This window comes from Aquila chrysaetos, chromosome 16, assembly GCF_900496995.4.
Source record: "Aquila chrysaetos chrysaetos chromosome 16, bAquChr1.4, whole genome shotgun sequence".
NCBI classification, from domain to species: Eukaryota; Metazoa; Chordata; class Aves; order Accipitriformes; family Accipitridae; genus Aquila; species Aquila chrysaetos.
The window spans coordinates 16,133,893-16,151,223 of record NC_044019.1 but is presented as its reverse complement, the minus strand read 5'-3'; the positions used below and the strand labels follow the sequence as shown (position 1 = coordinate 16,151,223).

General features: G+C 47.5%; 1 protein-coding gene and 1 long non-coding RNA gene across 10 annotated transcripts; one reads left to right on the top strand and one right to left on the bottom strand.

The window, feature by feature from the left end:
* The first annotated feature begins 1,316 nt into the window (after positions 1-1,316).
* On the top strand, positions 1,317-16,397 carry LOC115351554 (calcitonin). Of its 9 annotated transcripts, none has more exons than XM_041128996.1 (5): positions 1,338-1,474; positions 12,457-12,552; positions 12,868-12,999; positions 15,822-16,007; positions 16,327-16,397. In XM_041128996.1, exons 1-4 carry the CDS (start codon positions 1,374-1,376, stop codon positions 15,979-15,981), a joined length of 489 nt encoding a protein of 162 aa, XP_040984930.1. In that variant the 5' UTR covers positions 1,338-1,373; the 3' UTR covers positions 15,982-16,007; positions 16,327-16,397. The 9 variants fall into 9 exon arrangements, with proteins under 9 accessions (XP_029894240.1, XP_040984930.1, XP_040984929.1 ...); XM_041128995.1 differs by having other exon boundaries at positions 15,819-16,007; XM_030038380.2 differs by lacking the exons at positions 15,822-16,007; positions 16,327-16,397 and adding an exon at positions 13,866-14,400 and having other exon boundaries at positions 1,317-1,474.
* LOC115351555 lies at positions 3,544-7,391 on the bottom strand. Its single transcript, XR_003926851.1, has 2 exons — positions 7,203-7,391; positions 3,544-7,059 (listed from the first exon to the last, which is right to left on the bottom strand). It is a non-coding gene; the product is annotated as an uncharacterized LOC115351555 (long non-coding RNA).
* Positions 16,398-17,331: the final 934 nt, after the last annotated feature.

The window sequence follows — 17,331 nt, the reverse complement described above, 5'->3', positions numbered from 1 at the left end:
TGCCGCCGCCCCCGGCCCGCCGCCCTCATTGGGCGGTGGCAGCGCCGCCCCGCGCTCATTGGCCCGCGGGGGGCTCCGCCCCTTCGCGTCAGGCAGGGGCCGGGCCGGCCCGGGCCAGGACCGCACCGCACCGCGCGAACTCGCAGCGGGGCCGGGCTCGGCCGGCGGCGGCCCCGCCGCCCTGCCTGTCTGCCTGCCTGCCCGCCTGCCTGCCGGCCTGCCGCCTGCGGGTGGGAGGGGGGTCCCGGTGCCCGCCGCGGGGGTCCCGGCTGGTGGCTCGTGCCGGGCTCGCGGCCCGCCCCGCCCGGACCCGTCCGGGAAGCGTTGGGAAGGGTCTGTCCTCCTGTGGCCTGCGGGAGGGCAGAAAAGGGGTCTCGGCCCCCACGCGGGTCGGGTTTTGCCTCTTTTTTTTGCCTGGAATAATATGAAAAGTTGCTCCCTCCGGGTTTATGAAGTGCTGAAAAACCACTGCCGACCGCGTGCTTCATGCCCTGACCTTGGCAGCTGAGAAAAGCAGCAGTTACTTGCTATTAAGTCTCTTCAGCAGCAAAAATCCACAGTTCTGAGATGTCCTTCCCAGAGCCTTTTCGGCTCTGAGGAACCTTGAGCCGGTAAATCCCGCTGCATTTCCCGCTCTGCCCTTTCCAACCTCACCCTGCCTATGTGCAGACTCCTGCTGGTGGGTGCGTGGCAGCTTCACGCGTGGTGGCTGTCATTCCCTGCCTTGCGCAGCCTGGCCTCTGGTCATCCGACCCAGCTAACGGCTATGCCAGGGTGCTGCAGCGGCCAGGGAGGAAGGGCCTGGCGTCCCCGCACTGACAGGCAGCTGGGCACAGAAGGACACGTCCCCTGGTCCTGTGACCAAGCGGCAAGGAAATCGCATACCTAATGCGTAAGGGCTGTTGTTACTCAGCGGGATAATGCCTCAGGAAAGAGGGCTCGAGTTGCTGAAGAGACCCAAGATCATGCAGAGCTAAGAAAGCGATGCTGCTGTGCAGTGCGGCATTCTGCTAAAACACTATAAAAAACTCAGATTTGTTGCCACTTGCACTGGTTTTGCTATTCCATTACTGCTGTTTTACAAGCAATTTTAGGCGCAACAGAAGCATTCCTGCCCTGGTAAAATTTCTATGCTGTTTCCAACTTGAGATTTCTTCTATGTTGAATCCAACTGAATATCTCTGCGTAGATTCATAAAAACGTTGGTAAGATCTAAACTGATAAAAGAATTTATGCTGATGAAGTTCATTAATAACCTGACCGATCAAAATGCACCATGTACTTGATAATCTAACTATTGAATGTTTAATTCTCAGTACGTTCCTGCGATGGGACATTGTGCTTCGAATGTGGTGATACTGACCTGAGAGTACATGGCACAAAAGCTGAGGAGGGCCCCAGATGTTGCTCAGAAGGCAGGTGGTCAAGAACTCAAACACAGCAAAGGCCATCGCTTTGGGAGGACAGAGAGGAGGTAAGAGCTACGGGTACAACAGGGGAACAAGGAGGCAAGCTGGGAAATTACAAAGTATCGCTTTTTGGCTGGCAATCTGGTTGCAAGGTATCTGCAAGGCTTCAGGGCAATCAAACTGGCTATCTGCGTGCTTGCTGAATAGACCCCGAGGCTATGAAGTGTAAAAGGAGAACAGAATTCAAAGAGTGTACTCGCTCATGTTTGAGAAGGAAAGATAAATGTCCCATGTATATTACAGAACAACACACCAGTAATTTTTAACAAAGGCAAGTGCAACGATGCTGACCCAGTTTTCTTAGCCGGAGTTGTCGATGTCCGTGTGTTGTCATGCACTGAAGGCTGGTTGGGCTGGTTGGCTGGACCAGGGTCTGGGCTGGTTTCCATGGGTCAGTACAGTGAGACACTCTGATTTTCAGGTGAATCTTCATGCAACAAGCAGTCAGTTTGATTTGCCTCAGCATCTTTCTTTGTCCTAGCTGCAAAATGCCCGTAAAGCATGTGTCAAAGCCAGCGTCCTGTATCAAAATCTTACCCAGTTTGCTAGAGCTTGAGCACTGCTGGAGGTTTATTTTTTTCATTCTTCTTTCAAGTTATTTCTTCATCCTTTCTTCCAGTATGATACTCCCTGGTGTCTTAACTGAATTACTTGTGCCATACCTGCAAAAAATGTCAGTATTTCAATGTCAGTGCCTTAAGATTTCTCACCAGAGGGCAAGAGATTCAGGACCTCAGCTTGGCTCCAGCCAGAGCAGAATGAGGAGAGATGGCCGAGGATTAAAACAAGAGGTGCCAGACTCAAACAGATAGATTTAAACCTAATTACTTACACACATTTAAACAAAGAGGGGGTGTCCAAACACTTTAGCTCAGCATACAGACTCGCTGGTCAGAAAACACTTCAAAACAGAGTGAGAAAGAGTAATTCACAGACTACAGATATTATACAGAATTAACTTGCAAGATGAAATTGCTGTTGATTATAGTGAAAATGTTAATGTTCCAGATACATCATGCAATTATATGATGTACAGTATGGTATATATGCATACGGTTATTATTGCAGTCTCAGTTAGAAGGATGTAAACCATTTATGTACATAAGCTTCTGTCTTTGGAAAAAAGAAGTTGGTACTTTCCTCCCCTCATCCTCCCCTCGATAAGACGATACTTGCATCTCAAAGTGTCTGAGGAAATGTAAGAGGAGGTACTATTGCTTTGATTGATTTTTACTGCTTATCTTCCATGTTCTGTTATTTAAGTGTGTAATATTTCACATGAACCTGAAGTTTTAGATGGTCATGATTTCCACTGCATCTGTGTAAGAAAGGAAAGGTGATTGACAGTTTTGGCAGCAAGCATTTTGAAGGGGAAAAACAGGGGGGGAAAATAGCATAGGAGAGACCCAAGAAGAGAAGAAAAGATACAGAAGAAAAGTCTAAATGTTTGGCTAAAAAGGAAGGAATAGACTTGTATCGTGAAAAAAGTAGACAAGATTTGACAATTATCTTCAAGCAGGGGAGAGAACAGGCAAAACTGACTTTACTGTAGTGTTTGAGCCCTGGTGATGGAGAAGAGACGGTAGTGTTATCCACTGTAACAGAGGAAGAGAAACTGAAGAGCATGATTGCAGAACAGTGAAATCCCTTTTGGTCAAGCCAAATGCAAAAAGGTGGTGAATCAGCCAAGATTATAGATCCGAGAACCTCTAAAGTAAGCATTATTAAATGGAGGACGAAAGGACCAGCATGGATAAATATGACTGAAAGTTGTCAAAAGTAAGTGATAAATAAACCCTTGTAGATAGATGAAATCACTTAAGAACGCAGGTTTAGTGATGCAAAACTCCAATGGCAGGCTATCCAAGGGCAGGATTCCTTGCCAGTTTCCGACTGATCCTTTTTTTTTTTTTCTTTCATTCCTTCAGAAGTGTGGGGGCAGCTTGTGCTGAATTGCTTCTTTGGGAAGGTTTTACTCATCTTAATCACAGATGATCAAATGAGCAAACTCATAGGATGAGTAAAGGGTTTTTGATTTCAATTATAAAAAATGATGGCTGAGTAAAGAAACCCATTAAAGCATGTATCTTTATTAAATTCTAAAACATTCTAGTCATCAAGATTTACAATTACTTTGCATTGTAAATTCTGTAAGGATAAGTTGGAGACAATCAAGTAACAGGAAATGATTGTGTTCCTGTCTTCTCAAGAAAAGCAGAAAGCGATTCTTTGACGGGGAGTGACTACACATACATATACATAGCTTAGACTTTTGAAGAAATACACCGACAGATGTGGCTGGTTTTTAGTAACAGTATTAAGATCCTGATGATAACTCTGTTACACTCTTGGAAGAAAAATTAAGTAGTTTCCAAGTTCTACTAAGTATCTCACAAACTTGTATTCAGCTCGTTTGAAGCAGGCTTCGGCTTTCTTACTCTTTAGCATTGACATCGTTGCTGCACTTTTTCTAGAAAACAAGGTAAACCTTTATCAGGCTAAAGTGCTTTTCATTCCTATAATAATGTCTCTTGTCCAGTGAAGTCATGCCATTATTTATAAAATGTCATACAGGAAAAGAAGTTCTTTATAGCCAGAAATGCAAAGATTTTGCTCCTTTTCTTAGAGGGCAGGCCAGGGAAAAGCAAGAGATCTGTATAGGTGTATGCAAAATAGGCATGCTTCTCACTGAAGAAATCAATTTCGTAAGCCCACTGCCAAGTTTAGAGTCATGTGCAGACATTATCTATTACACTCACATAGCTCTTTTTAACACACCTATATCATCATAGTGAATGATCAATTTCTATGTTACAATTATCTCCTTAGCTAAGCCTATAACGATGTTGGTGCTTTATAGATTTGCTGAAACAGAAAAACACATCTAATATTTTCCCTTGTGAATTTGGTGATCGGTTGCTGAAAAAAAACCCTTTTCCTTAATCACAGTCCTACTGTGCCTAAATATTCTATGTTTGTCAGGCGGACTCAGAAAGCTATGACACTGGCTTAAAGACTGTAACTTCAAAAATAGTTTTGGCTATTTTATTTGCTGACTTTTTCAGGGCATACTTTAGTCAATTTTATGCATAAATTTAGAAATTTATCTTTTTAATTGATAGTCTCATATGACTGTTGGTTCCCAGAAACTCTGCTGTAAGTAGATTACCAAATATTATGTTGTAATAGCCTTTGCCTTCATGTACTATTTACCAGCACTGAAAGGAGAGAGACCTTTTTTGGTCCCCGATTTAGCTGAAGGTACAAGCTATATCGCTGCCCTTGCACAAGTTCCTTTTGTCAAGAATCACACAATTTTTCAGCCAGCTGAGAAACAATCGCACGGTCCTCCTCACACAGAGGGCAGTGCTGGAAACAGCAGGGGTGTATAGCTGTAGTGCCTGACACTGCCAGGACAACTGAATGGTCCTGGAAGGGACTGAGAAAAATACTAAGTTACCCTGTGGCTTAATCAGACCTCACTACTGTCAAAGAGAAAGAATGAAATGATGACATGAGATCTTCCAACTTTCTTATAACCTGTAAAGGACAAGCATGGGATTAACTTGAGGACTTAGGATGTAGTTTCTCACCATATTTTTGCTGACATGCTCTGATGACGTGCAAGATAGTAGCATAGCACTTGTGCAAGCAATCAAATCAAAGTTTTATAACTACGCTATTGCTTAACAACATTAGTTTTCTGTGCTGAGGTTGTTTTCCATATAAGGAGTTTGTTCAACTCTTATCTTACCTGCAGAATGCATAGAACTGGAGTGGAAATAGGTGCTGATTTTGAAATATTTTCAGAGTGAGATTTTCCTCCATAGTTCATCCCCTTTGTGCTACCCCGGTCACGCTGCAGGTCTGACCCTGGCTGTATTTGGTGAGCTGCAAGTTCCTCTCGAGGGATTCCCCTTGTCAGCCTATTGGAGGTGCAGCCTGGGACAGAACGGGGTCTGGCTGGAGCGAGCTGAGTTTTGCCAGTTGTCAGAGGGTGGGAGCGTGTTGCCAGGTAGCGTGAGATAGGGCTGGGGCCTCTGTGAACCTGCTCAGAGGCTGAGCTGCCGTAATGCAGGATGGAAGATGACAGAGCCATAGCCAGCTTCCTTGTGGTCTGCCCCTTCTGCCTTGCCAAGCAAACCTCAGTGCAGGACAGCGTGGCCCCGTTTGTTTCGAAATACTATTCTGCACTGGATTTTTAACACATACAGGGAAACTGCTGCGAAACTGCTGCGAAACCTACTGAGCAAAAAAGCTCAGTAGGAATGTTTCAATGAGATTAAAACAATGCAACACTGATCTTCTGTTTAAAATGTCTTCCGTACATCAATCTGGAAGCTTTTCTAAGGCATTTTGGAAGAAAATTTGCTTCCAGACTGATTCATAATTTTCTCAGTAATTAGTTCAACAGCAGTTCCGCTTTCTTAAAAGTAGTCACTGAAGCAACCTAAATCCAGATTTAATGTCCATTAAAAAGGGAACGCTTTAGTGTTGGGATCTATATCAGTGTTCTGATTCTCAGGAAAGTACTGCGTTTTTATAAAAAAGAGGCTTTCATTTTTGGGCCGAATTCAAACCGGATAGATAAAATATTGTTTGTGTGGATAAGCTTGATGTGAGCTTATTCTAAATTTGAATATGGCCTCCTGGAGGCTATGGATGCAGAATTAAGCAAAGGATTAGACCAATTGGGGATGTAAGTTTTGCAAAAGCAAATGCTAACAAGTTTCAATGATTGGTAAGGTATTACGTTTCAGAGTTTAAGCCAGTCTCTTAGCTATTAAAATTACAGAATCACAGAAACTGGAGGTGAAAGATATGAAGAGAGCATATTTAGGTGATTATGTTCCTTCCCCAGAGCATATCAACTATATATGTAACTCCTGAGAGATGTTAGGCTACCATGCCATAACACCCTCCAGTGAAAGATATGCCATAACTGCAATGCAACCTATTCTTATATGTCATTAATCTCAATTGTAGAAAGATCTTTCTTGTGTGGTATCCCCTTTCTTGCCTTTTAAACCCATATATTTTTGTTGTTGTGAATATAGTACCAGAGTGTAGATTATTACTGCTTCATGGCAAGTATTTATATTTTTGTTATCACATTCCTCCATAGTACTTCCTTCTGTTAACGCTTTCCCCAATCTTAGAGTTTGTTCTCCTAAATTGTGTTATGGGATCTCTGATAACTCTTAGTGGTATTTTTCTGGCCTTCTCCAACTTGCTCAAGTCTTTTTGAGGTATAGCATGCTGTCCTGAACAGAGTACACTAGCAGACCTAGATCTTATCAGCAACAAGTAGAGTGTAAGGATTACCTCCTGGGCCTTAAGCACGATACTCCTGTTAATATACAGCTTGCTTTTACAACAGTATGATCTTGTTAACTCTGGCTTAGCTTACATAATTTTCTGCAGAACAAATTACAATGAAACATTGGAAAGATGCTTTCACAGCAGCTCAGTTGTGCTCACTTTCCCTGACGTGGCTTGTAGAGTCTTCTTGGGTGTAGCGTTTTCTGGTCATTCATGGAGACTACGCATCCACCAGAAACACAGATAAGTACCTCCCCAGCTTCTCTTCCTAAAGGAAAAGCATGTGATTTTTACAGCTGGTTTTATCATGAATTGTCCTTATCTACAAAAGACTTAATTAGGTGCTATGAAGAACAAGCTTAGAGAGAGCAGAGACCTGAATCATGCTCACCTCCCTTGTGAAGAACTTACCGTGCTTGTGCATCATGGCATCGTCACTGTCTACCCTTTCCTTTTTGTAGGTCCTCTCTTGTCAGATAGGAACCATTCTTGGGAGTGGAAATTTTGTCTGTGCAGCTCACAGTCTTGTCTGTCTTGAAGAATTACATTTTATTATTGAACAAAAATGTCAATGTAATATAAAAATGTGAAATTCTTGTTTAACAGAATGTCAGCTGGTAACATTTAAGAACCTCACTACAGTGTCTATGGCTTGTTGAAATAATGGCAATATTTAGAGTAGAAAAAATGGTTGCACTTTAAAATGTTTTGGTTAAATAATATCAGACAGTAGAATATTGTAAGACGTTGTATCTAGTGTAGAGAAAGAAAGTCACTTTAAAATAGGACAGATTTTTCTTATTCCCTACAAATTTAAATAAAATTCTTTGAAGAGGAAATTCCTTTTACTTGGAGCTGCAGGTTGCATTAGATCATCTGATTTCTTTAAAAAAAAAAATAATCCTATACCCATCGATTATTTTACCTGATATATTACCAGGCACTGAAAAAAGCAGAACAAGTTCCTTGGAACAGATTGTTTCAGTAAAATGTCTTCCCTTCCTAGTGCAGTGCTCAGATGTACCCCTCTGTGCTAGTTGTTCCATGAATACTTAACCTCTAGTTTTGGATTTATCTAGTGACAGGAGACCATTATCCTGTGAAAACCCTGTACCTTTTTTACAGCTACAAAAATAGACAAACTGGTCAACTGTCCTTCTCCCTCTTACGTGTAAGGGAAGAGAGGTTTGCAAAAAGAAAATGTATCTGGTAAGACCAGATAACGTATAGCTGAGGGGCAAAAATAGGACAAGCGTTCCAGCTGGGAGTCCCTCCATTAGCTCTGGCAAGGAGCAGCCAAAGAGCTTGCCAACATCCAAGTACTATTTCATCTATACGTGCACAAAAGTAGATCTATTGGCATTCATACCTGTTGCTTTAAATTTACGTTTCTTCCTGTGAAAGCTTAAAGTAGAAATGTTGGCATCTGAAATCCTGTAATCACTGCATTCTACAGGCTCCAGCCCGAGGCTGAGTCGCACTGGCAAGGAAAGGACTTGAACTGACTGGAATCAACCACAAAATGAAATTTAACTTTTTCCTCCCTGAAGAACTGAAATCTGCTATTACAACAGAGTCGTCTGGATTTTTTAAGGTTAAACCAGGAATATTCTGTGTGGACAAGGAGTAAATAAATCTCCAAAGGAAATGTGAATGATTAACTGATAACATAGGAAGAGGAAAGGAACGGTGGGGTTAGAGAGAGAGAGAAATGTCTGACTGGAAGCCCGGTCATTTAAGTTCCTACACTTTATTTCTGTCGGTGTAGCTGTACAAGTCACGTTAAAACAGCAAAAGCGATGCTGAGCCGTTTATTCGGGTGCTACCTAATGGTCGTAAACGCAACCTCAGAAAAACTAGCTTAAAAATGAGAGTAGGAGTCCTGGAAACGGAAGAGCTTTAAAATCAAATACTTAAACTCCTTCTCCCGGGGGATTCCCGTGAGGAGCCTACGTGCGACGGAGCTGCTATTTAAAACGAAATTTTAAATGTGCCTGTGCGGGGACGGAGGAGCCGTCCGCCTCCCAGGGAGGGGGCCAGCGGGGCCCGCAAAGCGAGCTAAGGGAGCAGGCGGGGGGAAGCCCCGGGCAGGGGCACCCCTCGCCCTGGGGGCACCCCTCGTCCTGCGGGCACCCCTCACCCCGCTCCGCCAGCGCCTGCGGCGGGGCGAGCCCGGGTCTCCGCGGGGAGAGCTTCCCTCGGAGCTGCCCCGTGGTGCTTGTGGGCACGGAGCAAGCTCGGACCCGTCGGAGCCCCACAGGCTGTGCCCAGACCCGCACCGCCCCCCCCCCCCCCGCCGTGCTCCTTTCTCTCCCATCACCGCGGGTGAGCTCGGCGGGTGGGAGCGCACGACCTCCCCCACCCCCGAGGGCCGTAACTCAGGAAAAGCTACGAAGACGTGTTAGGAAAAAACCCACAAAACCAAACCCAGAAGCCACCCCCACCCCACCCCCCCAAAACTGAACGGTTTTGCAGTCGTCGTTCTGCAAAACGAGCGCGGAGGAGCTGCGCGGAGCCCGGCGGTGTGCCGCCCTGCGCTGGGACGGAGGGGGACACGGGGCGGGGGGGGCTGAGCGGGTGCCGGCACCCCAAAGGCTGGCAGCGAGGGCGGCAAGAACAAACCCTCACCGGCTGATCAGCGGCTCGCCGGGCGTTTTCAGTTATGTCCGTGTGCCTTTTCCAACTTCAAAGCTAAAATCGCAGCAACAAAACACCACCCGCCCCGCGGTTCTCCCCAACTTCATCCCCCCCCCCCGCCCCAGGTGAAACGCACGGCTCCCGCCATCGGGACCGACCCGCGACCTCGCCTTCTGCAAAAACACGAACGAAGGAGCGCCGGGCGGTCCCCGCAGAGCGAAACGAGCGATCCAGCTGCGCTCGGCGCCTGTCCCGCGGAGCGGCCGCGCAAGGTGCGCGGGGCTCCGCTCGCTGCCGTGTCCCCGCCGGCGGCGGCCGCGGCAGCGCGGCACCGGCCTTCCTCGCCGCTACCGCGGGCGGTGCCCGCCGCCGCCGGGAACGGTGCAGGGCCACGGCGACGCGGGGCACCGAGGGCCGGGGCGGGAACGGGCGGAGCCGCGCCGGGCCGGCGGTCCCGGGGACGGTCAGCGTCCCCCCCCGCCCCGCTCCTCCGGGCGCGGTCCCTGCGGGCCACCCCCCCCCCGCTGCCGGCGGCCGCCGGGGCTCGGGATAGCGCTTGGGCATTCCCTCCGCCGTGGGGGCACGCACCGGCGGGGCCTGCCGGTGCCGCCGCCCTCGGCAAACGCCCTGCGGCTGACGGCCCGCAGGGAAAGGTGGAGGGGCTTTCCGCCTCCAGGCGCTGCAGAGCAGTCCGCCCGGCCCCCTTCTCCCCCTCCCCGCGCCCGCTCCGGCCGGCAGCAGTTTTCCCCCACCCCCGTGTCGTGTCGCTTCGCGTCGCGTCTCCCCGTGGCCGTTGTCGTCCGTCCGTCGTCCTCCCCCCCCCCCCCGCCCCCCCCCGCCCCGCGGCGGCCGGGCGCTTGCTGCGCCTGGGCAAACACGCCGCCGGGGCAAACATCCTGCGCGGGCAGGTGCAGGGCCCCCGCGCCGTGACAAAGGGCCCTCCGCGGGTGATGCATGGGGCGGCGGGCAGCTGCCCGGTAATCCCCGCCGGCGGGAGGCGGCCCCCCCTTCCCCGCTGCCTCTTCCGTGCACGGAAAGGCGCTGCACCTGCCCCTAGAGGTGTGTGGTGATGATGGTGACGGTGACGATGAGGACGATGGTTTCGTGTCGGAGCGCGGAGTTACGCCGCGGACCCGTCCCGGGGGAGGCGGTGCGGCCGCCCGGCGGCGCCCAGCGCGGAGAGCAGCTCGCTGCCGCCGCGGGGCCGCTCGCAGGTGCCGAGGGTCCCTCGCTCCGGGGCGCCGGCCGCAAGAGCCCCCTCCCCTGCCGGGGAAGCGAGGGGCTCCGGGGGTGCAGCCTCGGGGCAGGGGTCAGCGCTGCCGCTGCCCCGCCGCCGCGCACCCTGTCCGGCCCCGGCCCCGGCCCCCGCCCGGCCGGGACCCCCGCCCGCCCGGCCGGAGGTGCCGTCGGGGCGCCGGGAGGGCGGCTGGCTACAACCGGGCTCCCCGCTGAAGCCGCGGCGGCTGCGGGGAGGGCGGGCGGCCCTGGGGGGGCGGGGGGGAATCCCGGGGAGGGAGCGGCCCCGCTCTGCAATGCGGTCCCTCTGCTGCAGAGGTCGCCACGCGTGAGCGGTCCCGCGGGGGAGCGGGGCCGGGCCGGGCCGCGCGGCGTGAATGGCCGCCCCCTCCTTCCCTCCCTCCCTCCCTCCCTCCCGCCCGCAGTGCCCCCGGCGGCGCCTCGCCCCCCGCCGGATTTTTTTGTGAATGGGACGCTCACGGAGCGGGGCATGACGTCACCGCCGAGCCGGGCTTTGGCGCCCAATGGCGGAGCGGGCCTCGTCGAGCGGCCGAGGCGGTGATTGGCTGGCGGGCCCGCGCGGGCGCCCACGCAGGCTGCCGCGGCGGCAGGTATAAAGGGGAGCCGGCGGGCGGTGCGTGGTACCGCGGGTCGGCGGCGACACCGGCATCCTCCTCCGCGCCGCGCCGCTCCGCGCCGCCGGTAAGCACCGCAAGCACCGCGCCGCCCCCCGGGGCCGGCTCCGGGGCGGGTCGCGTGAGTCCCGTTTGTCCCGTTTCTCCCCCGGGGTGCGGCAGGGGGCCGTAATGCCTTCGTTCGTGTGCGTGCGCGCGGGCGGGCACACGCGTGTGCGAGGGAGCCAGCCGGGGGAAGGGGGAGAAAGTTAGTCCTCCGTCTCTCTCTTCCTTTCCCACGCCCGCACGACGTGGGCCGTCCCGCCAGGCACGCAGGAGGGCTCTCCGCGCACAGCCCTGCCCGGTGCCGGGCACAGTCCGGGCGCCCCGGGCACCCGCGGGGAAGCGGGACGTCCTTTGGAAGGTGCCTCGTCGTTCCGGGGAGGCGCACCGAGAAGTGGGAGCTAGCAAAAATGAAGCTGACGTGGTAGTTAAGGATGTGCCCCTTTGAGTCTAAGACACTGATGCGTTGAGAGCAAGAGGTGCATCTCAAAGCAGGTATCTTCAATCACAGGGTTGCTTTTTTCCAGGTTTTGTTGTTATGACTAATTTTTAACTTACCCTCCTTCTGGTTTCAGAGTAGAAATATTTATTGAAATTTAACTAATTAATTCTTAGAGTGTAATCTCAACTGGCATATTAGTGTGCTAACTGCCAAGAAGCAAGCAGTTTCAGGTAAAGTGCTAACAGTGGCACTTCATTCTTAAAAATATTAAACACTGAACACTTATTTTTTTCTTGTGACTCATATCCCGTAACTGTGCTGTTCGTGTCGGACACGCCAACTATGACATTGTATGCGTCAGTCAGTCAGAAGAACGCGTTTTCTGCCAGTTTGAGGGAAAGTTTGCATTAAGTTGAATGCAGATAGCTGTACGGAGCTGCAGCTCTGAAAAGCTGCATTTTTATCCCTTGTAATGCTGCTAAGTTATCTTAAGATTCTGAGAAAACCAAAGCACAATAGCAATAATCAGAAGAAATGGAAAGGTAATATTAAAAAAAAAAAGCTGTTAGTATTTGTGCTACTTGTGGCCAGGAAACTGTGACCTCTTTAGTAGAACTTACAGGATTGAGAGGGTTGGAAAACAGCCATTGCTTGATGTACCTCTTTGTTGTAGAGAGGAAATCATGGTTATGCTGAAGATTTCATCTTTCCTTGCTGTTTATGCCTTGGTTGTGTGCCAGATGGATAGCTTCCAGGCAGCCCCAGTCAGGTAAGGAGCTGGTCCTGTTGCTGAGTGCTGTATCTGAGTGGCATGAAAATACTTAATATTCTTTAGAGGTCTAGGAGGGCAATAGACTACATTGAATGAGAAAGGTGCGTTCTTTTGATGCTATTTTTGACACTGTGGCTTCTTATTACATATATAAAACGCCTAATGCTGTGCATGAGGATGGTTTACATATTCACACCAGTGAAAGACACTGTCAATGACACGCTGTAATGCCTGACAAACCCCTCTCTCCTGTGCGTGGCTCTCTGCAGCAGTCTGGGTTTTATTCATCCTGTTTTGCTTGCCTCTGCTTAGACCTGGCTTGGAGTCCATAACAGATCGAGTGACGCTCAGTGATTACGAAGCTCGGAGGTTATTAAATGCGCTGGTGAAAGAGTTCATACAGATGACAGCAGAAGAGCTGGAGCAAGCTTCTGAGGGGAACAGGTAAGGACTGCAGTCCTGGGGCAGAAGAAGGGCGATGGGGGAAATGTTATGTGCTTGATATTTAGCAAAAGCCATCTGAGCAGACCCTCTGCAGGTCAAGATTTTTTTCTTTTCTGGGGTTACTAACTGTGGTCACCTAACTGGTAAAGGATGATACTGCTGAGACATACTAATGTTGGTATCAGGAGAATGGTTTCCACCTAGTTAACCTGCTTCTGTCTGTCTTTTACAACTGAAAGAGGAGGGCGATTTGAGCTTGAATGAGGGGGTTATGTTAAAATATGTCAGCACAAGGTATGTCTTCCTAGTGGGAGTGTTAGGGGCCATTCAGTCACTCTTGGATTCTCTGTCGTGAAAGTGCATGCTGTTGTAAGGCATGGGAAGTCCCTGGCAGAGGGGATGCGTTCCCCTAATGCACGCAGCGCAGCGCCGCTCTCCCCCGTAGACCAAAGGCATGCAAAAGCATTTGCTTTATCCTAACAGGATTTGTATTGCAAAGCATGGTGGTGATGTATGAGAGACTGAACAGCATGCTGAATATATGGGAAGTAAAACTTCCTGACCTCTGACTCTGAGCATCCAAAAGGCTAATGAACTTGCTTTTCAACAAAGTTGAATTCATTGAAATATAGTGTTTTCCTTCTGACTGCATTTGTATGAACTTTCCTTGCATGGAATGTGATGTGGAGGGTTTGGGGTTTTGGTTGTTTTGGGGTTTTATGATTTGTTTGGGTTTTTTGTTTTTTTGGTTTTTTTTTTTTTTTTTTAGTTTCCTAACTGTAGATATTTATCTAGGGAAGAAACGCATGAACATGCATGTTTGAGATTACTCTCCCTTTGGGCATGTTTTTTTTTCCTCCCTGCAGCCTGGATAGACCTATTTCCAAACGCTGTGCCAGTCTGAGTACTTGTGTGCTGGGCAAACTGTCTCAAGAATTGCACAAATTGCAAACTTACCCTCGCACTGACGTCGGGGCTGGAACTCCTGGCAAGAAACGAAATGTGCTGAGTGACCTGGAACACGAACGCTATGCAAACTATGGGGACCCCCTAGGAAACAACTAGACATGCTTATTTCTCCCCTTCTGCCTTTTTTAACCTGATGCATGTGGATCTAACTTTGATTGCTAACTTTGCTATGTTCTTTTGATTCTGTTTTCGACAGAGAATGTTTGAGATGGACCTAATGTTAGGAAGACAGAGAACATAACATGCATACCAAGCTAGGGAAAAAAAAAAAAATGAACAGCACTGCCTTGACATTTCAAGCGATTTCCTTAGACCCTGATTAAAAAAAAATTCTAAACAAGGCTCTTCATTTCTGGCTGCTAAATGTACAAGTAGACTCTTCTTTTGTGCTTGCCCATGCACTTGTTCAATAAACCTATTTTTCTATAAGGATTAGATCTGCTTGGTTTAATAACTTGTTTTAGAATGTGAGATTTCTAGGTAAGGCTAGCAAAATTTTACAAGTTGTCTTAATGTTCAAGAGAGGCAATGCCACTAATTTCTTGAAAAGTTGAAGGAGAGCTTAGAAATTGAAATTATATGCATACGTTCATATGTACTGGTGTCATCAGGCATACATGCAATCCTGTTAGTAAGGATCCTGAGAAGCAAAGGAATCAGGAAAGGCTCATACAGATTTGCTCAAACGAACTAGAAATGTAATCCTGTTTAAAACTGGGTACTGAACACTTCCAGGTAAGAATTCCGTGTTCTTTTCCTTTTTCCTTCTTGCTTTACACTAGTATATTTAAAACTCGGGTATCTTTAAAATATTTTTATTAATTCAAGACAATATAATGTAGGTGAATTGTAAATTAAGGGCCAAAACCAGATTTCTTTACAGTTCTTCTGTTGCAGCGCTGCATCTATCTTGTAGTCAGAGGCCTGTTCCAAAAAATTGGCATTGAGGTTATGAACAGTATTCATTGTTAAGCATTATTACAAGACAGTTTATTAATATTATCTGGGAAAAAATACCTCCTACTGCAAGAAAAAGTCATTGCTTTAGTAGAAAATTCTTCAAGCAAGGACTGTGTGAATGCGTATGCCTTGAAGTCCCCATCTAGCAAAACTCTTAGCTGTAGGCTGAACTCTGAGCACAGAACTAATCCCGTTGAAGTCTGTGAACTACTCCCATGGTGAAGTGCTGTAGTAGACAGAGGTCTAACCCCAGGAAAGAGGGGTTCCCACATTCCCATTAAATACGTGGAAGCAGTATGTTTATGTGTGGTTCAGCTCTGAAAGCAGCCGGTGAGCTGCTGCGCAGGTACAGCCCTACCGCAGTCACCAACAAATCTCCTGTTGTCGTCAGTGATGGTAGGATTTCTTGTATTTTCTGGGCACCGTGGAGCATAGGTGTTGAAGTGAGAAGCTGAAGAGCAGTGTCTGCTACTGTCCTTCAGCGGCACTACCAACAAAACACAGATCTCAGCTTTTGGAGGAAGTGGGGATTGGGTAAATGCTCCAGACCTGGACCTCCTCGACACCTCTCTGGTGGTTATAATGACTTGCTGGAGGCAGGCAACGGCTCGGGCGTTGCTGAAAATCTGGCTTGGCTTAGTCTTCAGTCCAATCGCCCAAGAAAGGAAGGGCTCAGCCACCTTTTGTAAACTGAGACTGACACTTAGAAAAACATAAAGACTCATTTTTTAGAGCGTGTAAGCTGTGCACACAAAAGTTGCAAATGCTGGCTGCACAGCAAGCCTACTTCTACTGAAAAATCTTTCTAAGGCGTAGCATCCCTTACTGACGTTTCATTGTCTGCAGGGCTGGTACTTCAGGAACTAACCCTTTATTTTCCTCTTGAAAAGCAGCGTAACAGCACAGAAGAGGGCATGCAACACAGCAACCTGTGTGACCCATCGTCTCGCAGACTTTCTGAGCAGGTCAGGAGCAGTGGGCAAGAACAACTTCGTACCAACCAACGTGGGATCCAAGGCCTTCGGCAGGCGAAGAAGAAGCATTCAAATATAAAAAGCTTGAATGATAATGTGAATATGGTAAATACATTGCAATAAACTGAATCTGCAATGCAGGCAACCTGTGGCATTATCAGAATTTTAGTTTTGCTGGATGAGTAACAGACCTACAGTGGTAATCTCTGAGAAAGCAGAGCAAGTAACAGTATAAAAAAAGATGTTACAAATATACCAGTAGCACATTTGGACTGTGAAGAAGAGCTTTTCTAGATGTTCTGCTTAGTTAATGCACTGCGATGCTAGTCATCTAAATGCAACAGTTTGGTTGGAACTATTTGCTTATGTTGCCAGTAATGCTTCATTATCAACATATCGGTAACTCTGGGTTCATTTCTTTCAGATTGCCATGAAACTGAAAGTTCAACTTCAATTTCTAACGAAAGCAACTCTTCTCCATAAATCAAGACAGCCGAAAAGAAGATTAATTTTGCATCCTAATATTGAAAATGTCTTATTTAATACAAATGAAAACACTTCTGTTATGTATAGTACAAGAGAATCTAGTTATTAAAGTTAAATTATTGTATATTCTTTTTATATGCAACTCTATTTCAAATAAAATGTGACAGCATCTATTATTTATTTATCTTCCAGCTTATATGTGATCCATGCTACTTAATCCTGGCACTACTGCCAAAACTTGGGGATTATACTAAACGGCTGCCTGGCAAGGCATATGTGTATTATACGGTGTGCTGTGCCTTGATGTAAAGCACTTAACTAACCTGATTGTACAGTATGTTTAAAAAAAAACCCCAAACACTTCAATATTGTATCATTTGTGAATTTATGCAAAATTAAAAAAAAAGTATTTTAGATACACTTGGATCGAGAAACTGATTTTTCATTTGAACACACTTAAGGAAACATTTGGCACTAACCCAACATCATTGCAGATCAGATGGCCCATTGATCTGCTACAGCTTTATTAACGATAAATACTAGGATTTGAGTCAAAAGTTCAGAACAGAAAGAATAGCTGCCTTTATATATGGTCATAAAGCAGTAGCTCAAAAAAGGCATCACTTAATGAGACTTCTGCTAGAAAAGTAAAAAGAAGCCACAGTTAGATTTAATAAAGCCATAGACACAAACTTCATCATCTGTGGGTTAAGACTAAATGTTTTTATACAGGATGTAGTTCAGATGAAATGGCCTAACATGCTTTGTAGATTTTTGTCTAAGGTCGAAAAAGTGAATTAGAAAGGGAGAGGAAAAGGAGCTACGGAAATGTACATTTCTTTTAAGCAATCCTGAAACAAAGTCTATTTAGGGATCAGGGATAAATAATTAGAGTGAGTGGAGAAGAGGGTAGCTGGAAGGAATCCACGGACTTCTAAGTGAT